The sequence below is a fragment of the Haplochromis burtoni genome, unplaced genomic scaffold (assembly GCF_018398535.1).
Source record: "Haplochromis burtoni strain Fernald_Lab_line unplaced genomic scaffold, NCSU_Asbu1 Contig_170, whole genome shotgun sequence".
NCBI classification, from domain to species: domain Eukaryota; kingdom Metazoa; phylum Chordata; class Actinopteri; order Cichliformes; family Cichlidae; genus Haplochromis; species Haplochromis burtoni.
The window spans coordinates 579,427-600,712 of NW_024582531.1; the positions used below are offsets into that span (position 1 = coordinate 579,427).

Here is a 21,286-nt window from a genome sequence, read left to right on the forward strand (position 1 = left end):
TGAAATTGAGGACATTGCATAACTGTTGTCTAACAACGTGTGGCTGTCGAATCATTCTAAAAATGCACAAAATAAAGTTCATTGTATTTTCACTGTATTTGACACAGTATCCAAAACCAAGAGCAATGCCCAAATTTTTCATTTTTTTGTTTCAAAAAGAAACATAAATGCAAAAGTTGGCAGCGCACTTTGGGGGCAGAAATGTAAACAATCTTTAAAACTGAAATTTTGCTGTGAGTAGCCTGGGATTATTCCTCAATTCCTAGGGTGTCCTTGGTTTGAGTGATGTAAATGGTTTTTTGTGACCATGTGGACCAATCTGTGAAGGTCCTATTTGGGGGCAGTTTAACAATTTGCTTCACTTTAATCCACTCCTGTAGAAAAATAACTCTAGAAATGTTCATGTTGGAAAGGACATGAACAGCTTCCTTAGAAGTTTACATTCACACAGAAACATATTGTATGAAAGCTCATAATAACATTTAAGACTACTCAGTGGAATTGTTACCGTCATACAAAAGCCAGCATGCGAGCTGTGCTGTGGGCTGCAGTAGTTAGCCGCGACCAGTTAATGTTGTTATTATTATTATTTTGCTAACAATTTTGGAAAATAGGTGTTTTCATGTACGCCTTGTTATATTTCCACTATTTTCGGTTTTCTTGTCTTCTGCTAGCAGGAGTATTTTTTTTTTTTAAACTACGCTACGTGGGCGCACTGAGGGCTGTTTTCCCCATTAAATCAGCTCGGCGTCTGTGCTTAGCTGTAGGCCCGGGACAGGACGGAGGCACCCGGCTAAAGGCTAAAAGCAGCTCAGAGGCTGTAATCCCCGGATGAAAAACCATCATGGCTGCCACTCGCTGAGCTGTCAAGCTCTCCACAAAAGAAAAGGTAAAAAAAAAAGAAAAAAAAAGAAAAAAATTCAGAGACTACTAGTTAAACAGCTACGGCTTTATTAATGATTTATTCAACCGCTCGGGTCTTTGTGCAGTAAAAAGTCGACGCGAGATGAATAAACGGATGCGGTGTAACTTTGTTGGCACGCTTTGTATCCCTCAAGTTATTCCGTCTTTGTAAGCTCTTCTGCGTCACGTTAATTCAAATCAGTTAAACGCCGCCTCAGTTTTAACAGTTAGCTTGGTCACCAAATTAAAAACACTCCTGTTTGTGCGATAGTGGAGAGACTCTGGTGCTACGGTTTTGTCTAACTTTATTCCCGAGGCGGTCGTTGTCTCTCTACAAAGCGAGTCTTGTCACTTTGTTGTGGTCAAGTCAAACTGCACAATGGCCGCGCAACACCCCTCTGTTTAATCTGCTAAAAAGTGCTAGCTCAGTCTATTCTTGTTTATGTGCGTCATTTATTTAATTTTTTGAGTCGAGAGGGATGTTTTTAGCTGCATCGCTTAGCATAGCACATATATGCTGGGTTTATGCAGCGCATGAAAGTTCATAAATGGAGCAGGTGGGTTTCCTGCACCTGGTAGTCGCAAATAGTTTATTATTATTGTACCATATGTGTAATTTTACATCCAGGTAGACACAGTTTGAACCATAGCCAGCAACAGGTGGACTTGTATTAAATTAGGATGCAGAGCAGGACAGTGAATGCAGCAGCTGTAAAATGATGAAGCACAGAGAATAAAGTACAGTATGACCAAATTGCTTGTGTTTTTCTGCACTTTCAGAAATCTGGAAAACAACAAATTAAAACCATGGATTCGGTGGGTATCTGCACAGCTACATCTGCAGGAGATAATAAACAGCGTACCAACAATAAGAACAGAGACCGCCACAAACAGCTCCACCTCAGGAAGAATGCCGTTCAGCCCCTAGCTATGCAAAATGAAGATAAGTGTGGACCAAAAAAGATATCAGAGGAGTGGGAGCAGAGCACAGTGCGGCCTTCATCAAAGAAGCCCTCGCAGGAAGTGCCGCAAAGCCAGTGCGGGACAAATAACCATGGGAATGCGCTCCGGTTCACCTGCTCTCAGTGCAGTGACAATTTGGAATATGTTCCCAAAGACTTAATGAGACACTTTGAGGAAAAACACAGAGGGATTACCCCATTTTTTTCCTGTCATGTATGTAGTTTTAGCACAGACAAGTTCTCCTATCTTCAGGTCCACCTATTAAGCCACAAAGACACTTTTTCTAGCTGCAGCATATGCAATGATGACATTAGACGCACATGGCCTGAATTCAGTGCTCACCTGACTGCGTATCACTGCCCAAACGGCAAATACTCATGTGAAATGTGCCAGAAATTCTCCACAGGTGATGTTAGAGTATTTTTAGAGCATGTGTACGTACATAATTTGGACCTGGAAGGAGCCGATGATCTGTTGGTGCACACAAAGGACGTGAATCAGCTATCAACTACTCAAAGGTTACACTGTCATCTCTGTGGCTTTGAGGCATCTCAGAAATGGTTGATAACTAAGCACATTAAGACTGCCCATATGTGCCAGAATGGCAACCAGAAGAAAAAAAGGAAGGCGGTTCATTCTCTAGCAATACAACCAAATGATACAATCCCCAATGTGAAGCCCAGAACAAGAAGTGTAGTTAGGGAAATGCGCTGGCTGACGCCGGACTGCCTTTCTCTGCCCGGGAAAGAATTCTTGGATAAATACTGCCATCTGTCAGATCCACAAACAACACTAGAGGAGACTCAACAGTTTCTGATGAAATCTGTTGCAGGAGAAACTGGTGACCAGAAATGGACCAAGGCCCTGAAAACTGTTCTGTCAAACATCCCGCAAGATATAAATCTTCTCCCCATGCAGGAGAACAGCATCGTGTCATCAGATCTTACTGTTTTGACGCTGAAGAACAAGATAACTGTAGCTCAGAACGGTGCTTCTTACGGCAAAAGGTTGAAAACGGTGGCATCGTCAGATAAGGAAGCTGAAAGTGCTGCTGGCGATGCTCAGTGCGTGGTCAACCAAAATGGATGTCACTCGACTTTGAACGAGTGTGCTCCGTGTATGCATGCTGAAAATAAACTACATAATGATGTCTCGGCATCAGCCCACACTGAGCCAACGGAGTGCACTCACATCCAGGAAAACCGAGAGAATCAGGAACTAAAGATTGCTCAGGAAACTGAAGAGCATATTAAAAAGCTGGAGGGGCCTGTTTATGGTGATGGCAATCATGTTCCCAGTGATCTGAAGTTGACAAAGGAGGCTGAGGAGCAAATGCCCAAATATAAAGTCATGCCAAAAAACAAGAGGAAATGTCGACGGCGTAAAAGGAAGACCAGGTTTAAAAAAGCAAATAAAAGGTCACCAGAGCTGTCCTTAAAGATAGTATTGAAAAAAAATCCTGTGAAGGACAAGCAGTGGGTGTCACAAACTTCTTTGTCTCCATCAGAGGGCAGTGGCCAGCATGGACTGCAATATCCTCATACGGCAATGGAGGAGACTGTACAGATTGTCCAAACCGTGTGCCCATTAGAAGTACACCAGAAGAAATGGACCAAAGGTTCAGAGACTGAACTCTATGACCAATTTGAAGCCATTAGCTCAATTCAGCAATCAAAGCCAAAAGAGGACTTCACTCCAGGATGCACTGCAAAACCAACAAGTTCTAGAAATATGACTGCAAACACGCCAGATCTACGTGAAGGTTTGATTCCGGCACATCAAGAACTGGAGGGCGATGCAGAGAAGTTGCTGAACTTCATGGAAGTTGACAAGAGCATTTCAGCCCTTTGGATGAGTCCAACAAATCCAAAGGCTGGGTCAGTGACTGAAGCAAGCCTTGAGAATGTAGGGCTTGAGCCATCGCAGAATGGCAGTCGCTACCCTGAGTCGAATGATGAGATGAGTTCTGCTGCTGATGGAGTGACTCCTCAAACTTCCTCTATTTCCCAACCGGCTCTTCCAACACGAGGTAAAATTAGAATTTCTACTTTCTCTACATAAAATGTCTGAAGATTTAATTTCCAATGGCATTTTATTCCCAATATTTGAACTTTGAGTTGTAATTTTAAATATGCTGAGTGTTTTTTACTTTTTATTTTGCAGATAAGATGGGTTCCTGCTGTGGCCCATCTGCAAAGCTGAGTGATCGGAGCATTGAAGGGGTGAAATTTGGAGAAGTGCCTGTAGACTCCTTCACAAACATCCTCAACAAAAACCATTCACCTGCTGGTAAAGCCATCCAAGAAGAGCCCTCATCAGCCCCTGGCTGTCGGTGGCAGCCCGTCCCAAAAGATCTGGAGAGGACCTTGAAGTTGGTAGCCTTAAATCCCTCTCAGCTGGTAAAGCGTCCAACAGGAGACCAGCCTGTTGTAGTGCTAAATCATCCCGATGCTGACATTCCTGAGGTGGCCAGGATCATGGAGGTTGTGAACAGGTACAGAGGAGATGTGCAGAAGGTCATACTGTCACGCAGGACTCTGAACGCGCTCTCGGCTTTGAGCAGCGAGCTCCCTGCGGCAGACGACCTAACGGAAGCCGCGTGGAGCGGTAAAAACTCAGTGCAGGAAAGGTTCTCTTTGAAGTTCAAACTTCGCAGGCTGAGCAGGAAAAAGTACGAAATGGTGGGCGTGATGTCTCCCAGCAGAGACGTCGTGACGAAGTTTCGCTGCTGGTTTTGCGGCAGGGTCTTCACCAGTCAGGAAATGTGGCTGGCCCACCGGCAGCGGCACCTGATGGAGTGGAATAGGCCAAACTGTGAAAACTCTTAAATGTCGCACACACTGGATTTAAAAAAACAAAACAACCCAAAGCAAACTTAAAATAGTCTGGAAAAAGGTGAATTTGCAATAAGAGAACGCAATAATGGAAACCATTTTTATTTTTACGTCTAAAAGGTTGTTGTTGTTTTTTTCTTCTTTTCTTTGATAAGAATCAAGTCATGCTTCCTGGAGGGTTCACATTCTCAGGGTATTTTTACCTATTGTCTCTCCCAGTCTGAGTAGCTTGATGCACCTCTTTTTGGAGATGAGTGATTATATGTAAAGCCACAAGGAAGTGGCGTTGATAATTTTGTTCTTTGTTTGTCTTATTGTCTACGCAATAGCTTTATTTAAGGTGACATAAGTACACTGTTGTATGAAATCTTTATAGAACACTGTAATATGTATATTTGCCATACCATCTGTTTTACGGATCAGTTTATGTACGGGTAGGCTATACAGTGTGGTAGCTGTAATATTTATGTTTTTTGGAATGGGTCACAGGGACCCACAAGTTACTCGGATAAACCAAAACTGTGTTTAAAACAAAAAAACAAAAAAACCAAAACCCCAATAAGCTGTTTTATGAAACATTTATTTATGATACTTCGGTTTAGCCTTTATGTGCTTCCTATATGCATTTCCTCCCCAGGTCATTAGCAAAATAAGTGTATTTGCTTTTTTTTTTTTTTTTTTCCCCCTTTTGTGTAAACTCCAAATTATGTTCAAATATAGTATTAACTGCAAGAGAATATTTTGATGCATTTGTTCATGCAGTGGGAGCTAATACACCGAGGACTACTTTCAAAACATACCTGTGTTGTCATGTTCAGTGACAAATTGAGTTCTTAAAAAAAAAAATCAAACCTAGATTTTTTTTTAACTTAAATAGGCCTCGATGATCTGATCATGATTTTTATTTAATTAAATTTTTTTTGGTCCTCCGTACATTTCCTCTGTTTGACTTGAAATGATGATAATCTTATCCTTTGATTGCACTATGAAAGCAGAATATACATTTCCCGTTACCTCACCTTATCAGGCCGAAGCCTATGACAATCTCAACCGGTGTCCTACTGTGGCTCGACATTTCCTCGTGCAGCCGTGATCCCTCAGTATTCACAGAGAGAAAGAGAGAAACGTGTGCCTGCTGTCATGTGTTTGTTTGTGTCTGACTATTGAATGGATGTATGTATATAAATTGTGCATGAATCTCCATTTCATAAGTGTGAATAATTCTTTTTCAGTTTAGCTTCTGAGATTTATAATTGTACATAGTTCTGCTAGAGGTACAAAATATTATATAACCTGAGAATTTTTCACAAAGTGCCTAGGAATTATTTTTATGCAACAAATGTACACGAGTGTGATAGCATTACATGTTGAAGAGAGAATAAATGGAAGACTTTGTAAGTTCCTGGTGACATTTTGTTGTGACTGAATATACGAGACAAAAGTTTTTTTTATTAAAACCAAATATACAACCTTGTAGAAATTGCTCCTTGAAGTATTGCTATCATAAACCTACTGCTTCCTGCTTCTTTCTGCTTACAGCAAAGCTGTCTCATTCCCTGATTCATTTTAAAACACTGTTTACCAACTGAGCATTAAAAAAAAAGTGAATAAAACATGAGTTTAAAAGTTCTCTGTGTCTGTGCTACTTCAGCTCTGCATGGCCAGCAGTGCAGGCAGGTCCAGTGTGCAGTCCTTCCACCATTGAAGAAGGGGAAAAAGATAATGGGGCTGCTGCTCCTGCACAACATCCTAACCACAGATTAAGGGTTGGGATGGGTTTGAATTTGTGTTGTCTGGCTCACGCTTATTGAAATCCCATTGCGTGCTCCTGCGGTTTATTCTGAACCTGGTTGGTGTCCCCTGTAGAGCTCAAAGTCCAGCTCTAGACACATTCTAGTATTCTGTGTACGTTATTTATGCCAATTCGGCAAGTTATAATTGTAGATTTACAGTTCAAGGTGTCATTGTGGACAGTAGAAAAAGGATTGCTTTTCACACACAGTTCTTAGTCAGTTTGGCAGAAATGCATACATAAAATCATATATCATATAGTGTCAGACCACTTGATGCTGCATTAGGTCAAAAGGAAAAAAAGAATTATCACAAGTGAGGAATTCTGTCAAGATAAGTTCTCAGAAAATTGGGGAAAGACGATTCATTATCAGTGTAACACTGTGATGTCACATCACTCGCCAGGGTGTCAATCTAAATAATCTTTAACATAACACGACGGAAGCTTCCGTGTTGGTGAGGTTCTCATGCACGCCCGCACTGGGTGACTCCTGTGCTTGTTTTGAAACAATCAAGCTCTGCACTCGGGTGTGTTTCAAACCAGCCCCCAGTGACCTCTGTAAAGTCAGCAAACACAGTGGACCGAGTCGCTCAGCACCAATCACTCTGCTGTTTGGAGTCACCGAGGGTCGCCTAGGGCTTCACTGGGTAGCATAACTTGGTGGCTTCTTTGGCATTGCTCTGACTGTCAATCAGCACCAGGGGGTTTCTCTGGTGGTTCTCAATGATCTTAGAGATGCTGCTGAAGTGCTGCAATGAGAAAAAACCCCCACAAAGGAGAATATTCTGTTAGACTAAAGGAAAATGTTTACAGCATTAGGATGAGGCTTGAGATCATTTTAACCCTGTCCACCACTGTGTAGGTCTCTGTGTTAGGACATGGCCTTGTCTTTATGCGTGCATGTTGATGCCATTTTTGAAAACGTATTTGAATATGGCACATTTTACAACGATGCTGCCTAAAGACAAAAATATATCTATTCCCAAAATGCTGACTTAAAGTAATTTAATTATATGCAAGTTTTTCATGTAGTTTTGTTACGTAAGTATAATGTGACATGCTACATTTAATGGAATCGATTCCATTGATCAAGTGGAAGTAAAAGGTTCTTGAGGTTTGCAGGAGTTTTTTTTTAAAATCTCATGCTGGCCAGATCTCATGATGAGCAGGATTTCGGAATTTTCATAAGACTCTCATATCATTGCTCTTTTTTGGCCACAGACTTGTGGCACTATAAATTAATGGTAAGGGTAAATGGACTGGTACTTATGTGTTGCCTTTCTACTCAGTTTAAGCAATCAAAACACTTTCTACAAGTGTAATTCACTCAGTCACACACATTCATACAGCTCTTATCTATGTCTAAGAACCTTTTTCTAACATTCACACACAAACCTGATGCTTTGACTGCGGATTAACCTACCAACAATCTGATTGGTAAATACTACTATCTACTATCTAACCACAGCGGCCAACTTCACGAATCACTGGATGACCCTTTAGGTGAAAAAACAAGCTGACAGGTAGAAAGCGTTTTAATAATAATAATAATAATAATAATAATAATAATAATAATAATAATAATAATAATAATAATAATGTCTACAGTTTGTAGGCCCTGGGGCCAGGTGAGTTAAATGAACTTGTTAAAAAAGGCTTTAATATGGGACCTTTCATTTAGGAAGTTTATTCAAAAGGGAAATTTGCAAAAAAGGTGATTCGTTTTTTAAGAAGACAGTCAAAGTGTTGTTGTTTCTTTAATATGAGTCTAATAATTATTAATAAAGCAGGGTACCTTTCTAATTCATAACACTACTGATTAAATTGGAAAATCTTTTTGGTTTATGTAGCTTGAAAAAGGAATAATTTCCCCTAGCTTTTGCCTGACACACAAGAGCCCACGAGGGCTTACAAGCCAATACACCTCTGGTGCTGGTCCTAAGCCCAGATGAAAGGGTAGGGTTTCATCATCAGGTAGGACAGCCAGCACAGAACCTGTGCCAAATCAGCTAGGCAGATCATTTGCTTGGGAAAATGATATCTTTGGGTAAGACACAAACCCAAGTTGCTCTCGATGCATCCATCAGAGCATAAATGTGTGTGAACATTAGATAAAAAACACGTAGGAAAACGCACAGAAAAATATGCTTGTGTGAATGAGGCAAGTTGTATAAGGTGTTTAGGTAGTGTAGAAAAACACTATATAAAAAATCTGTCCATTTACCGTAAACGCTGTAAGTAAGCAGAAAATTTCCAAACATTTTGAAAAGTAGACGTTTAAATAACAAAATGAATTCTAACCGAATTCCCAGCTATAGCCACGTTTCTTTAGCATTTACTCTACTACTATTGTGCATGCTTACTATCCTCATCCTATTTAGAATTTCTTAAATGTGGGTTAAATGAAGCATAAAGTATATCTGTTGTTATTTATTGTACCAAGTAGTGCAGTAAATAGTAAGTTTTGTGGTATTTGCCACACTAATGTGTTACCTGTAAAGTGTATGGCACTGTTAGTGTCACAATTCTGACAAACAGCAGCCTAGACAGGCATAAAAGGGCTCTTACTAAAGTACAGATACACTTAAACTGAACAGACCTATCAAAGACATATATTTACCTCTTCCCCTTTCTTCTCTCTTCCCAGAGCATACTGCTGAGTGCTTGGTATATAGCGGATTGGGATGTTGTACACTCTGCCATTGTAAAACACCACTAACGTATACGGCTGCTGTGCGTCATGACCAGAGCTCTTTCTCACCATAAACGCTCCGTCCTGAAACAGAAAAAGCTCAGAGTCAAACCCAGATTACAAAAATGACGGCTCAGCAGCTCTCTCTTCTCACCAAGAAGATTCTCACTTTATTCAAGCGAAACAAGGCATCGTCAGCAGTTTTTCGGTCGCACCCACTGGCATACCAGGGTTTCCTATAGATGTCTGCATCCTGAAATAAAGTGAAGGGAAATGAGGGTTACAAATGTATTATGAAAAACATCTTTGCAGTCTACTGTTTTACGAGCACACCTTATCTTGATCTCCTGTGTCATTTTCATGAGGCTCTGCGAAAATAAACGGTAAGAATTTATGTCATTTTACATTGAAGTGCAAAATTCCTGTGTACGTGGATGTTAGACACAAGGGGGGCCCACACTTACTTGGGGAGGTAAACTGTGGAATAGGAATTCTGCAAGACAGAGTCCACAAACAGAGCAGACGTCAGTGAGTGCACAGTACAAAGCTGTGCTTAAAGACATTTTTTACCACTTACTTTGGTCGCTGAAAGTCCAGTGTAAAGGCTTTTGGAGGAGTCTTCTGTTCATTATGAGCCAAAGGCAGTGTTTTGCCTTGAAAAATACAGACATGCTGAAATTAGTCTGCTTACTGTTTAGGTATAAGTAGAAAATAAAGATAATTTTTCAGTAATCAGCAGTTTGTAAAATTTGTCAATAAAGCATTTTCAGTCTGTATATTTAAGTCCTTATAACTGGAATAGATTTAACGTGAAAAATCTGTAAATGACGGTAAAATCTACTACAGTCCAACTCGTCTGTCATTCTTATGCACTGTCTGTACTGCTCGTGTGCTTCTGCAATTAAGTGATAATGGGAAAGCAAGTGGAAACCACAGAGGAAATGAGATGTGTGCTAAAGCTGTGCACACAATTATGGAAGCAGATTGCACTAATTGGCTGATTGCCCAGTGTTTATTAAAGGCTCAGTCAGGTGTGGCTAATAATGGGAGTTAATTAAAATACTTACTTTCACAGTCCTTTGCTTTTAAATCTGGCCTCTGGAATGAAAGTCATATTTAGTATTTCTTTCACCGTCATCAGTGAAAGTGTGTAATGTTGACAGGAATGAGTGTATTATATGAAAAACTAGACATTTAATCAGATAATTATAATATTCTAACATTGTTTGCATTGCTTTCATTTAAATTAAATTCCTACCGGTCCTAGAGGTGGTTTTGGTGACCTCCTGTGGAAAACAAGGAAATGATCACTTATTCTATTCTTTGAGCTCATAGCTTTATGTTAACTGAAATAATGTTAGGGTAAGTGATGCTTACTCTCTGGGTATAGGTTTAGGTAGACGTGGAGGACGATTCCTCCCAGGACCTAGAAGAGCAAATACAAAGCAGTTATATGAGTGTATTACTGGGTTCCCTATACAGTATAAATGCTAGTTATGTCAGTATTTTTGAAATTATAAATTAGTCATTCCATCGTAGAAAAGTGATTTGTCACTTGAGAGTGGCGTTCTTTACACCACTGCATCTGACGCTTTTTACTTGGCCTGATCTTGACTAATACGAATGACCTGAACTGCAACCTTTGATCCTGTTTGTGGTGTAATGCCTTTTGTAGCAGTTCAATGGATTAACTTACAGATAGTAAGGATTACAGTGGTACTCCTTAAAAGGTTTGTGCTTCAACTTTGTTGAGTGAAAGTCTAGTATCATATCAGTATTCAAAGGAGCTTGCAAAGAAAAGCGTAACAATGTGGTGTATGTTAACAATGTGGTGTATGCTGTACAGTGCAGCGAGGAATGCCCAGACCTCTACATTGGAGAGACCAAACAGCCACTTCACAAGCGCATGGCATAACATAGAAGAGACACCTCCACAGGACAAGACTCAGCAGTCCATCTGCATCTTAAGGATAAAGGACACTCTTTCGAGGATGCCAAGGTTCCCATTTTGGACAGAGAGGACAGATGGTTTGAAAGAGGAGTGAAAGAAGCCATCTATGTCCACTGTGAGCGACCATCTTTGAACAGAGGCGGGGCTTACGACACCAACTGTCTGGCATCTATAATCCAGTTTTGAGATCCCTCTCCAGACGCCTTAACGCCCACTCACATCCTGGGCCATCTGACCTCAGGAATTCGCATGATAAGGTGGGGCCAGGTTTCACAATGAGTTCACCTGAAACTCTGGCTGATTGTGAGCCACACCCATTTTCACACCTTGGCTCAGGCAATTAGAGGATCATCAGGGGGTCCTTTTGTCCCTCTGTGGGGGGATACTCCCACTAGGTTTATATCTGGGACTCTCCACCATTTGACCTTAGAACTGAAGAAGCTTCTCGGATGAGAGGTGAAACGTCTTCAAGCAACTTAAAGAAGTCCAGACGCTTTTCTTTGCAAGCTCCTTTGACTACGATGACCTGGATGACCTTCACAGACATATCATATCAGTATGTTTGCGTCTGTAACTGTACCATGTTTGGGTGTAGCTTTCTACTGAGCTTGCTAGTGTTAGCTTAGCACTCAAGCCACCTGTATATGGAAAGTTCTGGCCCTAAAAACCAACGTGGCAGCAGCCAAAATGCTAAAATAAAAAATTTGTTCATAAAGGTCACAAAGACCTGAAAGCCCACTGATGACACCCAAAGTGTCAAAATTGACAGAATTATTTCCATAGCTAAGAAGCACCCATTATTTACACTATGTAGGCGGTGTAACATTGGAAAATTGTAAATTCAAGAGACACCTTCATTAATGCAAATACAGTGGGTTACAACAAAGTGCTAACCTTTGGCTATACTAAAGAGCAAGAAGGCCAGATCATACTTGCTAGAAAACATCTAAAAGAGCCTGCATGGCACTAAAATCAGTTATTTGGACAGATTAAACTGCGATGAATTCGTATAAGAAAGATCAGAAGAGAAAAGTATGAAGATGGAGAGAAACAGCTGGGATCCAAGCATGCCACATTATTTGTCACACTTGGTGGAGGCAATGTTATGGCATGGTCATGCATGGCTGCCAGTGGAAATGGGTCACTAGTGTTTTTTGATGATGTGACTATAGAAGTAACAGGATGATTGTGATGTGTAGAGGACTGGCTATACTCTCAGATTGAGCCTAATGCTAAAAAACACCTCACAGTGCAAATGGATAATCACCCAGACCATACTGCAAAAGTAACTCAAGAGGTTCTCAAGGCAAAAACTTGGTATATTCTTCGAATGTCAAGTGAGTTGCATGATCCCAACCTAATAAAGCATTTTTTTCAGTTACTGAAGATAGATCAGAGTGAAAAAATGAACAAATAGGCAACAAATTACAGTGGCAAAGCATCTTAAAGGAATAAACACAGCATTTGGTGATGTTTGTGGTTTCTAGCCTGGGAAAATTAAATTAAAGATTTTAATCCAAGTATTGAAATCAATACTTGCATATAAAAAGAGTTTTTCCAAACAATTTTGGATGTTTGAAAAAAAATATTTATAAAAATTGCTCTAATTCTTAAATTCTTAGTTAATATATCTTTTTTGTAAAAAACCTTGATTGCACTTTAACATAATTATTGTTTGGTTTAAAATCCATTGCGGTGGTGTACAGAGGCAAAACTACAAAATGTGTTGCTCTGTCCAATAAGTTATATATACCCAACACAGTGTGCATACAGGCAGTTTGTTCGTAATGATACAGAGCAGGGGACCTTATCATAAAAGGGAACACCTAATCTAAAACTCCATCACTTTGATAAGGAGTGAAACACTTCCAAGGTCTTTCAGGTGAACCCTGCCACAGCAATAGTACTAGTACATATTACTGGCCTTTCTGAACAAATAGTTCTTTTTATTTCATTTCATACTCACTATCGTCTGGATCGCAAACTTCATATTCATCCCCATCAGTTGTCTCCTGGACCTGCATAATAACAACACCAATCCATTGGTATCCTTCTTAATGTCCAGTATCTTTTATGCGCCTTAAAAATTTGTAATCACTTACATGCGTGGGAGATTTCCTCATGTTCACTCTAAAAAACAAGAAGAAGAAAAAGAAATCTCCAAAACATCACTATACGTCAAATATTAGAATAGAATGTAATGACAAAATATTGGCCATGCCATAATTTGAGTCTTGGTAGTCGTACCTGGGGCTGGGTTTTGGTGGTAAAGATGATGAGTGTTTTGCTGGGGTTGGACATAATCTAAAAGAAAAATCCAAGGAAATTATTAATAGTTGCAGTCAAAATAATTTCCAAATACTGTTATTTATTTGTTATTTATAACAAGTACTTTATAACAGAGTGCTCAGATATTTTACTCAAGTAAAAGTACCAATATTAAATAAAAGGGGAATTAATGCTCTATATTTAACATCATATTTAAGTACAAGTGTATTAGCCATACACTTAAATTTAGTATAAACAATTCCTTGAAGAGTTAGGCATTAGTGATACATATGCCTGGTTAGTTTCAAAACAGTTTTATCTCTTTTGGGCTTTAAGGGTAGCAAGGTTAGGAACACTGATTTAACATTTAACCACTTGTTATAATATTAAATGCATGTTCTTAAATATACAGTGGGGCAAAAAAGTATTTTGCTCACTTGGCTCATGCGAGCCCAGCCCAATTTTTACTCTTTAAGTGTGCGCGTGTGTGTATGTGTGTGTGGGTGGGGGTGGGGGGATATATGTGTATTGAGAGTGTGGGGAGTGAGTTGGAGGGTGGGGTGGGCTGCTTTTAACTATGTAAAGCACTTTGTGCTACATTTTTTCTGTATGAAAAGTGCTTTATAAATAAAGATTGATTGATTGATTGAAAAAAAGTATTTAGTCAGCCACCGATTGTGCAAGTTCCCCCACCTAAAATGATGACAGAGGTCAGTAATTTGCACCAGAGGTACACTTCAACTGTGAGAGACAGAATGTGAAAAAAAAATCCATGAATCCACATGGTAGGATTTGTAAAGAATTTATTCGTAAATCAGGGTGGAAAATAAGTATTTGGTCAATAACAAAAATACAACTCAATACTTTGTAACATAACCTTTGTTGGCAATAACAGAGGTCAAACGTTTACTATAGGTCTTTACCAGGTTTGCACACACAGTAGCTGGTATTTTGGCCCATTCCTCCATGCAGATCTTCTCGAGAGCAGTGATGTTTTGGGGCTGTCGCCGAGCAACACGGACTTTCAACTCCCGCCACAGATTTTCTATGGGGTTGAGGTCTGGAGACTGGCTAGGCCACTCCAGGACTTTCAAATGCTTCTTACGGAGCCACTCCTTTGTTGCCCGGGCGGTGTGTTTTGGATCATTGTCATGTTGGAAGACCCAGCCTCGTTTCATCTTCAAAGTTCTCACTGATGGAAGGAGGTTTTGGCTCAAAATCTCACGATACATGGCCCCATTCATTCTGTCCTTAACACGGATCAGTCGTCCTGTCCCCTTGGCAGAAAAACAGCCCCATAGCATGATGTTTCCACCCCCATGCTTCACAGTAGGTATGGTGTTCTTGGGATGCAACTCAGTATTCTTCTTCCTCCAAACACGACGAGTTGAGTTTATACCAAAAAGTTCTACTTTGGTTTCATCTGACCACATGACATTCTCCCAATCCTCTGCTGTATCATCCATGTGCTCTCTGGCAAACTTCAGACGGGCCTGGACATGCACTGGCTTCAGCAGCGGAACACGTCTGGCACTGCGGGATTTGATTCCCTGCCGTTGTAGTGTGTTACTGATGGTGACCTTTGTTACTTTGGTCCCAGCTCTCTGCAGGTCATTCACCAGGTCCCCCCGTGTGGTTCTGGGATCTTTGCTCACCGTTCTCATGATCATTTTGACCCCACGGGATGAGATCTTGCGTGGAGCCCCAGATCGAGGGAGATTATCAGTGGTCTTGTATGTCTTCCATTTTCTGATGATTGCTCCCACAGTTGATTTTTTCACACCAAGCTGCTTGCCTATTGTAGATTCACTCTTCCCAGTCTGGTGCAGGTCTACAATACTTTTCCTGGTGTCCTTCGAAAGCTCTTTGGTCTTGGCCATGGCGGAGTTTGGAGTCTGACTGTTTGAGGCTGTGGACAGGTGTCTTTTATACAGATGATGAGTTCAAACAGGTGCCATTCATACAGGTAACGAGTGGGGGACAGAAAAGCTTCTTACAGAAGACGTTACAGGTCTGTGAGAGCCAGAGATTTTCCTTGTTTGAGGTGACCAAATACTTATTTTCCACCCTGATTTACGAATAAATTCTTTACAAATCCTACCATGTGGATTCATGGATTTTTTTTTCACATTCTGTCTCTCACAGTTGAAGTGTACCTCTGGTGCAAATTACTGACCTCTGTCATCATTTTAAGTGGGGGAACTTGCACAATCGGTGGCTGACTAAATACTTTTTTGCCCCACTGTATCAAGTCAATAACAAAGTACTGAAAAAGTAAAAGTGTTACAAAAATGTGGCAATAAAAAAACTACTATCTAAGAATCTTAATATTACACTTATATACAGTACTTGAGTAAATTTACTTTGTTACATTCCACCACAGATTTGGACGTCTGTCTACATGAATGAATGTAACTCTGGAAAGTATTAAACTAACCTGCTTCCTGGATGAGCTGGAGAATTGTCCTGTGAGGGTAGCATAAAATGCAAACAGTGTTCAGCTTCAAGTATTCATGTAAAAAATGTGTAATTACATTTTACATAAACGTCCTACCTCTTTGTCAGGAACTTCATAAAAATCTGAAAAATAACCACAGCATCAATTAGGCAGGCAGCAGAACCAAAAAAAGCCACCTTTTGGTGCTGGTTTACATCGGCCTCTTCGGCTGCTTTTTAGCTATCCTTTGCATTTGCATGCATTTACTAATAACCTGTTAAATACAGGAGTCACGACAGAGCCGGGACTTCTTTTTTGTTCTTGGCTTTAGGCTGGAAAAGCAGATTGATGCAGTTGCGTGTAGTTTGCACGGAAGGTACCAAATAAAACTGTGAAAAGTGTGACACTTAAGCCAGAAAAAGAATTTACCATTTACCACTGCTCAGCTGCTCATTCGCATTTGCAGACAAACCGAGTTCTTACATGCAAACTATGGGTCACCGCAGCAATCTGCTATCGACTAAATTACTCACAAGGTTTTTTGTGCAGCACTTTCTTTGTAACACTTATCGCATCTTTCCCTTGTGGGGAGTGGTTTTATTAAAACCAATATTGTGGACAACTCTGAAGCAACTACATAATGTGAGATACATGCCTCTATTCAAAGGGAATAGAGATGTGGTTGAGATGTGGTTGGTTCATTACCCTCTAAGATTTTATAACTTTTCATCTGAATCCTCCCTTAGTTATGCTGCAATACGTGTAGGCTGCTGGGGGATTCCCATGATGCATAGAGAGGTCTGTGCACTGAATCATACTTATTATCTCTGTCTCTCTTCCACAGCATGTCTTTTATCTTGTCTTCCTTCTCTCACCCCATCGGTGGCAGCAGATGGCCCCGCCCCTCCCTGAGCCTGGTTCTGCTGGAGGTTTCTTCCTGTTAAAAGGGAGTTTTTCCTTCCCAGTGTTGCCAAAGTGCTTGCTCATAGGGGGTCATATGATTGTTGGGTTTTTCCTCTGTATATATTATTGTAGGGGCTACCTTACAATATAAAGCACCTTGAGGTGACTGTTGTTGTGATTTGGCGCTGTATAAATAAAACTGAATTGAATTGAACTGAACTGAATCTAGTGCATAGTGAGGCTCTAATTTTAATAAACTTGATAATGTAGTTTACAAAACACATGCAAAACTTAATTACTACTAAAAAAATGTAGTAAGATAGAATAACAAAGCAGCCTAACCTCTAATCGCTAACGTTTTGACAAGTGCCCAAACTAATGTTTTTGCAACAAGAGGTACTAGCACACAACATGTTGTCAAGCTGACATTAGCGTTTAGCAGCAGATACTAATCAAGTACAAAATCATTTACAGTTTTTGTTGCATCATGGTATGAGTAAAGTCCCATGACAATGAGGTGCACAGTTTGCACCGCTGCAACTTTACAGCTGGGCTTTGTTCATGATGTTAGTAAAGCCTAACTGCTTGCACATGTAAAATGTATTCACTCAGCAAAGAATGTACATTGCACTTGGCGCAAACCGTTTTAACCCATTAATCTTGCTTTGTAGTACAGTGGTCCCTCGGTATAATGTGGTTCACCTTTTGCGGATTCGCTGTTTTGCAGATTTTTTTTGTGTGTTTTTTTTCTTTCTTTCTTTTTTTTTTAACAGCACATTTTATTCTGCGTTCTGATTGGCTGTAGACCGTTGTCAGTCAATCTCGTGCCGTGTCTCCTGCACAGTACAGAATGTGTTCAGCTTGTCAAATTTACATAAATCTTAATAAGCTAGCAGTGTGACTCGGAAGTGCAGTACTGTATGGTTGTTTTATCCCCAACAAACAACAATGTTGACGAGACATTTTGCACCATCAAAGCAACCGTGGGTGCCTTTGGTTTCATTCTATAATACTGGACTTTTTGTTCTACCAAGGTTAGAACTTTGAAAGTGTTTAACCAAGAGAGAAAAGTGTGAAAATGTTCATGCCTGTGTGAGAAAAGTGTATAAAGTGTGTAGTGAGGGGTTTTACAGCCTTAAAACATCTATAATAATTGTAAAAAATAAAGTTGGCTACTTTGCAGATTTCACCGATCACGAAATGCGTTTAGAACGTAACCCCCGCGATAAACGATGGACCACTGCACACCCCTCTGGCCATGTGCTTTACCCACCGGGACTCGGAGTCCGCTGTGGTAACTTGGGAAGGTCTCTTGTAGCTTTGTTCCCACTGTTCACTGCGTATGAGGAAAAGCATAGAAAGGACTGTTATTATTTTTCCTGTAACTATTTGTATTTGTACTATTGCAAAGCACAGATCTTTTTTTTCTTCTCTATGTTTGACTTGTAGCTTACTGCTAGGATTCTCTGAAGGTTCTATATAGTTGTCATTGTCCTCTGGATTTATGTAGTCCTCCTAAAAAGCAACAGAGGCAACATCCCCACATTCGTTGGAAGATATTTTAAAATATGTCGTGAAATGTAACTGAAATGACACATCAAAGTGGCCTTACTTCATCACTTCCCACGTTTGGGGGTTCAGGGGGTAGCTCTTTGAACTTAGTTGGGCGGAGGGGCTTCTTGGGTGGCCGCTTGGGCGGACTGTCTGAAAAGGAGAAGCAGAACCAGAAAAAGGGACATCATTTGCATGGAGACAGCTTGGTGTATTGCAACTCAATGTGTGTTTGTCACACTTCTGCAGAAATGTAGGGATGACTGCAAAAGAGTGAGTTTCAAGGCTATAGAAACTTTATTAAAAGAAGTCAACATTGCGTAAATTTTCAAAAGCATCATCAGCGAAACAAACAAAAAAAAAAGCAAAGAAAAAAAAGCGTGTATGTATAGTGACAAAAAAGGTCAAAGGACTACTGACCGACATACTCGCCCCTTGGGAAGGAACCAGAGGGAGGTGCGGTGAAGACTCTGTGGCTAGGAGGAGGTTCGTAGCTGTCATCATCACGTGGATCCTCATATGTGTCATTGTCCTGGAATAAACACGCTTTTAATAGCAAGCTTATCAGCAAGTGTAAGAATCATTTAAAATGAGCATTTTTCTAACTTACGTAATCAGAATCCGACAGCTGATCGTCGCTTTCCCTGTGGTCATCTGTAAACACAAAGGTTTAAGGCATTTTCGTAACAAAGAGGAAGAAATCAAGATGTGGAAACGCAATCGTTGCTGTTATTAAAGCCAAATTTCTAAAAACAGTAAAACCTGGCAACCAACGAAACTCAGCAGGTGTTAGAGCACAATTTTAGAGTAAAACCTCAAAACTCAGTGTTTCGGTTGTGGAGCCAGTGATGTGTGTCTCCTCACCTCTTGAACTGTAGACTAAAGTCTCTCAGTCATTTAAAATGATGCAATTTTATCATTCTGTATTTTTACACTTTACTGACGTTTTTGTGTAAGTTTTATGCAATTAAGCAAAGAGGTTATCAAGCCAATATCTGAAAACAGGTGATCTGACTGAGCTGCAGTTTGTTTAATAGTAAATTTGTACCTTCAAGCATGGACACGGAGGCAAAAAAATCAAAGATGTACGTTAAAAAATAATAATCCAGCCTGATGACTTGTAATTCAGATGTAAATGTTTATGTCTAATGTGGTGATAGAGTTCAGGAGATTATTTCATAGAAAGCTAGCAGGTATCGGCAAATCAAAACTGGAGAGTGATAGCAAACTTCTCTTCTTTCAAAATGTCAAATTTGTGTTTCTAGAGTTAAAAATACACATGGCTGTATGTGTACAGATTGATTTCTTTAAAAGTTTCCATTCCTACAGTTGCACAAAGGAGACACGTGGGACAAAGTCTGAAACCCCCACGCTGTACAAAAAATAAAAATCCCGTCCAAGAGCATCAGAAGTCAAAAGAAACTTTGTGAGTCTTAATGAGATGAGTCAGAAACGTCAAAGTTATTTTTTTTTTTGTAGCAAGTGTCCCATTGATGTTTCTGTACTGGGATAGGAATAACACAAGGAGCCCCGCTCAGGTGAATCTTTGTGCCCTGTACAGACATGTAGATTACAGTGACCTGTAATCTACATGTCTGATTCCTTCAGTGTACTATATGGGCTAATGACTCAGTTCTTACCTCTGTAGTCTCTCGCCGGTACTGTGGGCACCGGTTTGTTTGTCAGCCTGTCTCACATCACACACACACACACACACACACACACACACACACACACACACACACACACACACACACACACACACACACGCTGTCATTAGACAACTCGGCAGTGGAACAAAGTGCACTCATTGACCACTTAAACTTAAGCAAATGTGTGTTCACTTCATGAAGGCTGTAAAACCACAAAAGGATGACACGCACAAATGCAGTTAGCAGTCTTTTGCAAACATAAGACACGAGTTGAATAAATGGCCTTTGTGTGTCAGTTTCTATCCTTAGCGTGTTTTGAGGGGACTCATTTCAGGAAAGGAAAGTGAGAGAGATGCCATCTGTTTTAGTTATTTTTGCTTTGCGTCTCTTTTTCCAACGGTTGTGAAAGAGGAATCGACGTTCTCCACTGGTGCATGTACACAAACCGCATGGACTTTTTTTTTCTTTTGCTTTTAGATCACCAGGCTTTTCTTTTCTTTGACTGTAGCAGGACAGATAAATTGAACAACTATGTAACTTTCCCATGCAGAAAATCAAAGCTTTCATTCTAAGAAACTGACCTTTTTAGTTTATTCAGGAAGCTGCCATCATTTTTCTTGATATCTTGAACGATCTTCTGAAGCTGCCTGGAACGCAAACATAAGGTTTCATACAGAAGTCATAAATAAATGCAGTTGTACATGCACATGTAATTTGTCTTGTTTCTCAGCTCAAAAAAGTACTTTCCAAAGAAGCATTCACATAAGTTCCTCATTTCACTTTTCCAGACAGAGTTTAGAGGCATTTTGCTGAATACAATGAATACAAGTCTATATGGACATTTTTGTAGTTTTACAGTGTTTTGTAATGAATTGCAGAACATATTACCAAGCAGAACATAAAAAAGATACATAATAAAAATCATAGCTTTGTTTTTCTTTTTTTTGTTGCTAATTATACTCCTTGTACATTTGAAACAAACTAAAAATTGGCTTAAAGCAACAACGCTCACGCAAAATTTACAACAAAACCCATCTTCTTACCGGATCTTTGCTGTGGCAGGAGCAGCCAGTTTACCTAACGTATCCATGTTCATGTTTGATCCAAAAGTTTACATTTTTCGGGCCACATTCCTGTCATGCGGTAAAGGTCGACTGCCGAATTTTTCGCAGAATTGTAAATGAACTCTGCCTTTGTTTAGTCACGTCCTTCTCACACAGGGGAGGGAATTTGCTCGAGCCACCTCTGTCAGACAAATCACTTCTCTTTTCCACTCCCCTTCACACACACACACACACACACACACACACACACACACACACACACACACACACACACAC

At 40.2% G+C, this 21,286-nt stretch overlaps 2 protein-coding genes across 4 annotated transcripts in view; one reads left to right on the top strand and one right to left on the bottom strand.

The window, feature by feature from the left end:
- Positions 1 to 535: 535 nt before the first annotated feature.
- Positions 536 to 5,397, top strand: LOC102289426. Of its 2 annotated transcripts, none has more exons than XM_005933590.3 (3): positions 536 to 889; positions 1,684 to 3,895; positions 4,030 to 5,397. In XM_005933590.3, the coding sequence occupies exons 2-3, from the start codon at positions 1,711 to 1,713 to the stop codon at positions 4,692 to 4,694; spliced, it is 2,850 nt and encodes a 949-aa protein (XP_005933652.1). In that variant the 5' UTR covers positions 536 to 889; positions 1,684 to 1,710; the 3' UTR covers positions 4,695 to 5,397. The 2 variants fall into 2 exon arrangements, with proteins under 2 accessions (XP_005933652.1, XP_005933651.1); XM_005933589.3 differs by lacking the exon at positions 536 to 889 and adding an exon at positions 897 to 1,460.
- Positions 5,265 to 21,286, bottom strand: part of blnk (B cell linker) — a 27,754-nt gene continuing 11,732 nt past the window's right edge. Inside the window, exons 1-22 of one of the 2 annotated variants that reach the window (XM_005933592.3) lie at positions 20,990 to 21,224; positions 20,528 to 20,593; positions 19,935 to 19,981; positions 18,905 to 18,948; positions 18,715 to 18,826; positions 18,356 to 18,447; positions 18,198 to 18,258; positions 18,017 to 18,079; positions 15,958 to 15,983; positions 15,841 to 15,869; positions 13,383 to 13,439; positions 13,238 to 13,265; positions 13,102 to 13,153; positions 10,562 to 10,610; positions 10,443 to 10,470; positions 10,252 to 10,282; positions 9,762 to 9,837; positions 9,649 to 9,677; positions 9,518 to 9,552; positions 9,354 to 9,437; positions 9,113 to 9,268; positions 5,265 to 7,241 (exon numbers count right to left, since the gene is read on the bottom strand). In XM_005933592.3, coding sequence (XP_005933654.1) covers positions 7,125 to 7,241; positions 9,113 to 9,268; positions 9,354 to 9,437; positions 9,518 to 9,552; positions 9,649 to 9,677; positions 9,762 to 9,837; positions 10,252 to 10,282; positions 10,443 to 10,470; positions 10,562 to 10,610; positions 13,102 to 13,153; positions 13,238 to 13,265; positions 13,383 to 13,439; positions 15,841 to 15,869; positions 15,958 to 15,983; positions 18,017 to 18,079; positions 18,198 to 18,258; positions 18,356 to 18,447; positions 18,715 to 18,826; positions 18,905 to 18,948; positions 19,935 to 19,981; positions 20,528 to 20,593; positions 20,990 to 21,042 — 1,335 coding nt within the window. In that variant the 5' untranslated portion in view covers positions 21,043 to 21,224 and the 3' untranslated portion in view covers positions 5,265 to 7,124. Of the gene's footprint in view, positions 7,242 to 9,112; positions 9,269 to 9,353; positions 9,438 to 9,517; positions 9,553 to 9,648; positions 9,678 to 9,761; positions 9,838 to 10,251; positions 10,283 to 10,442; positions 10,471 to 10,561; positions 10,611 to 13,101; positions 13,154 to 13,237; positions 13,266 to 13,382; positions 13,440 to 15,840; positions 15,870 to 15,957; positions 15,984 to 18,016; positions 18,080 to 18,197; positions 18,259 to 18,355; positions 18,448 to 18,714; positions 18,827 to 18,904; positions 18,949 to 19,934; positions 19,982 to 20,527; positions 20,594 to 20,989; positions 21,225 to 21,286 lie in introns of those variants that run through there. The other variant, XM_005933591.3, reaches the window with a different exon arrangement.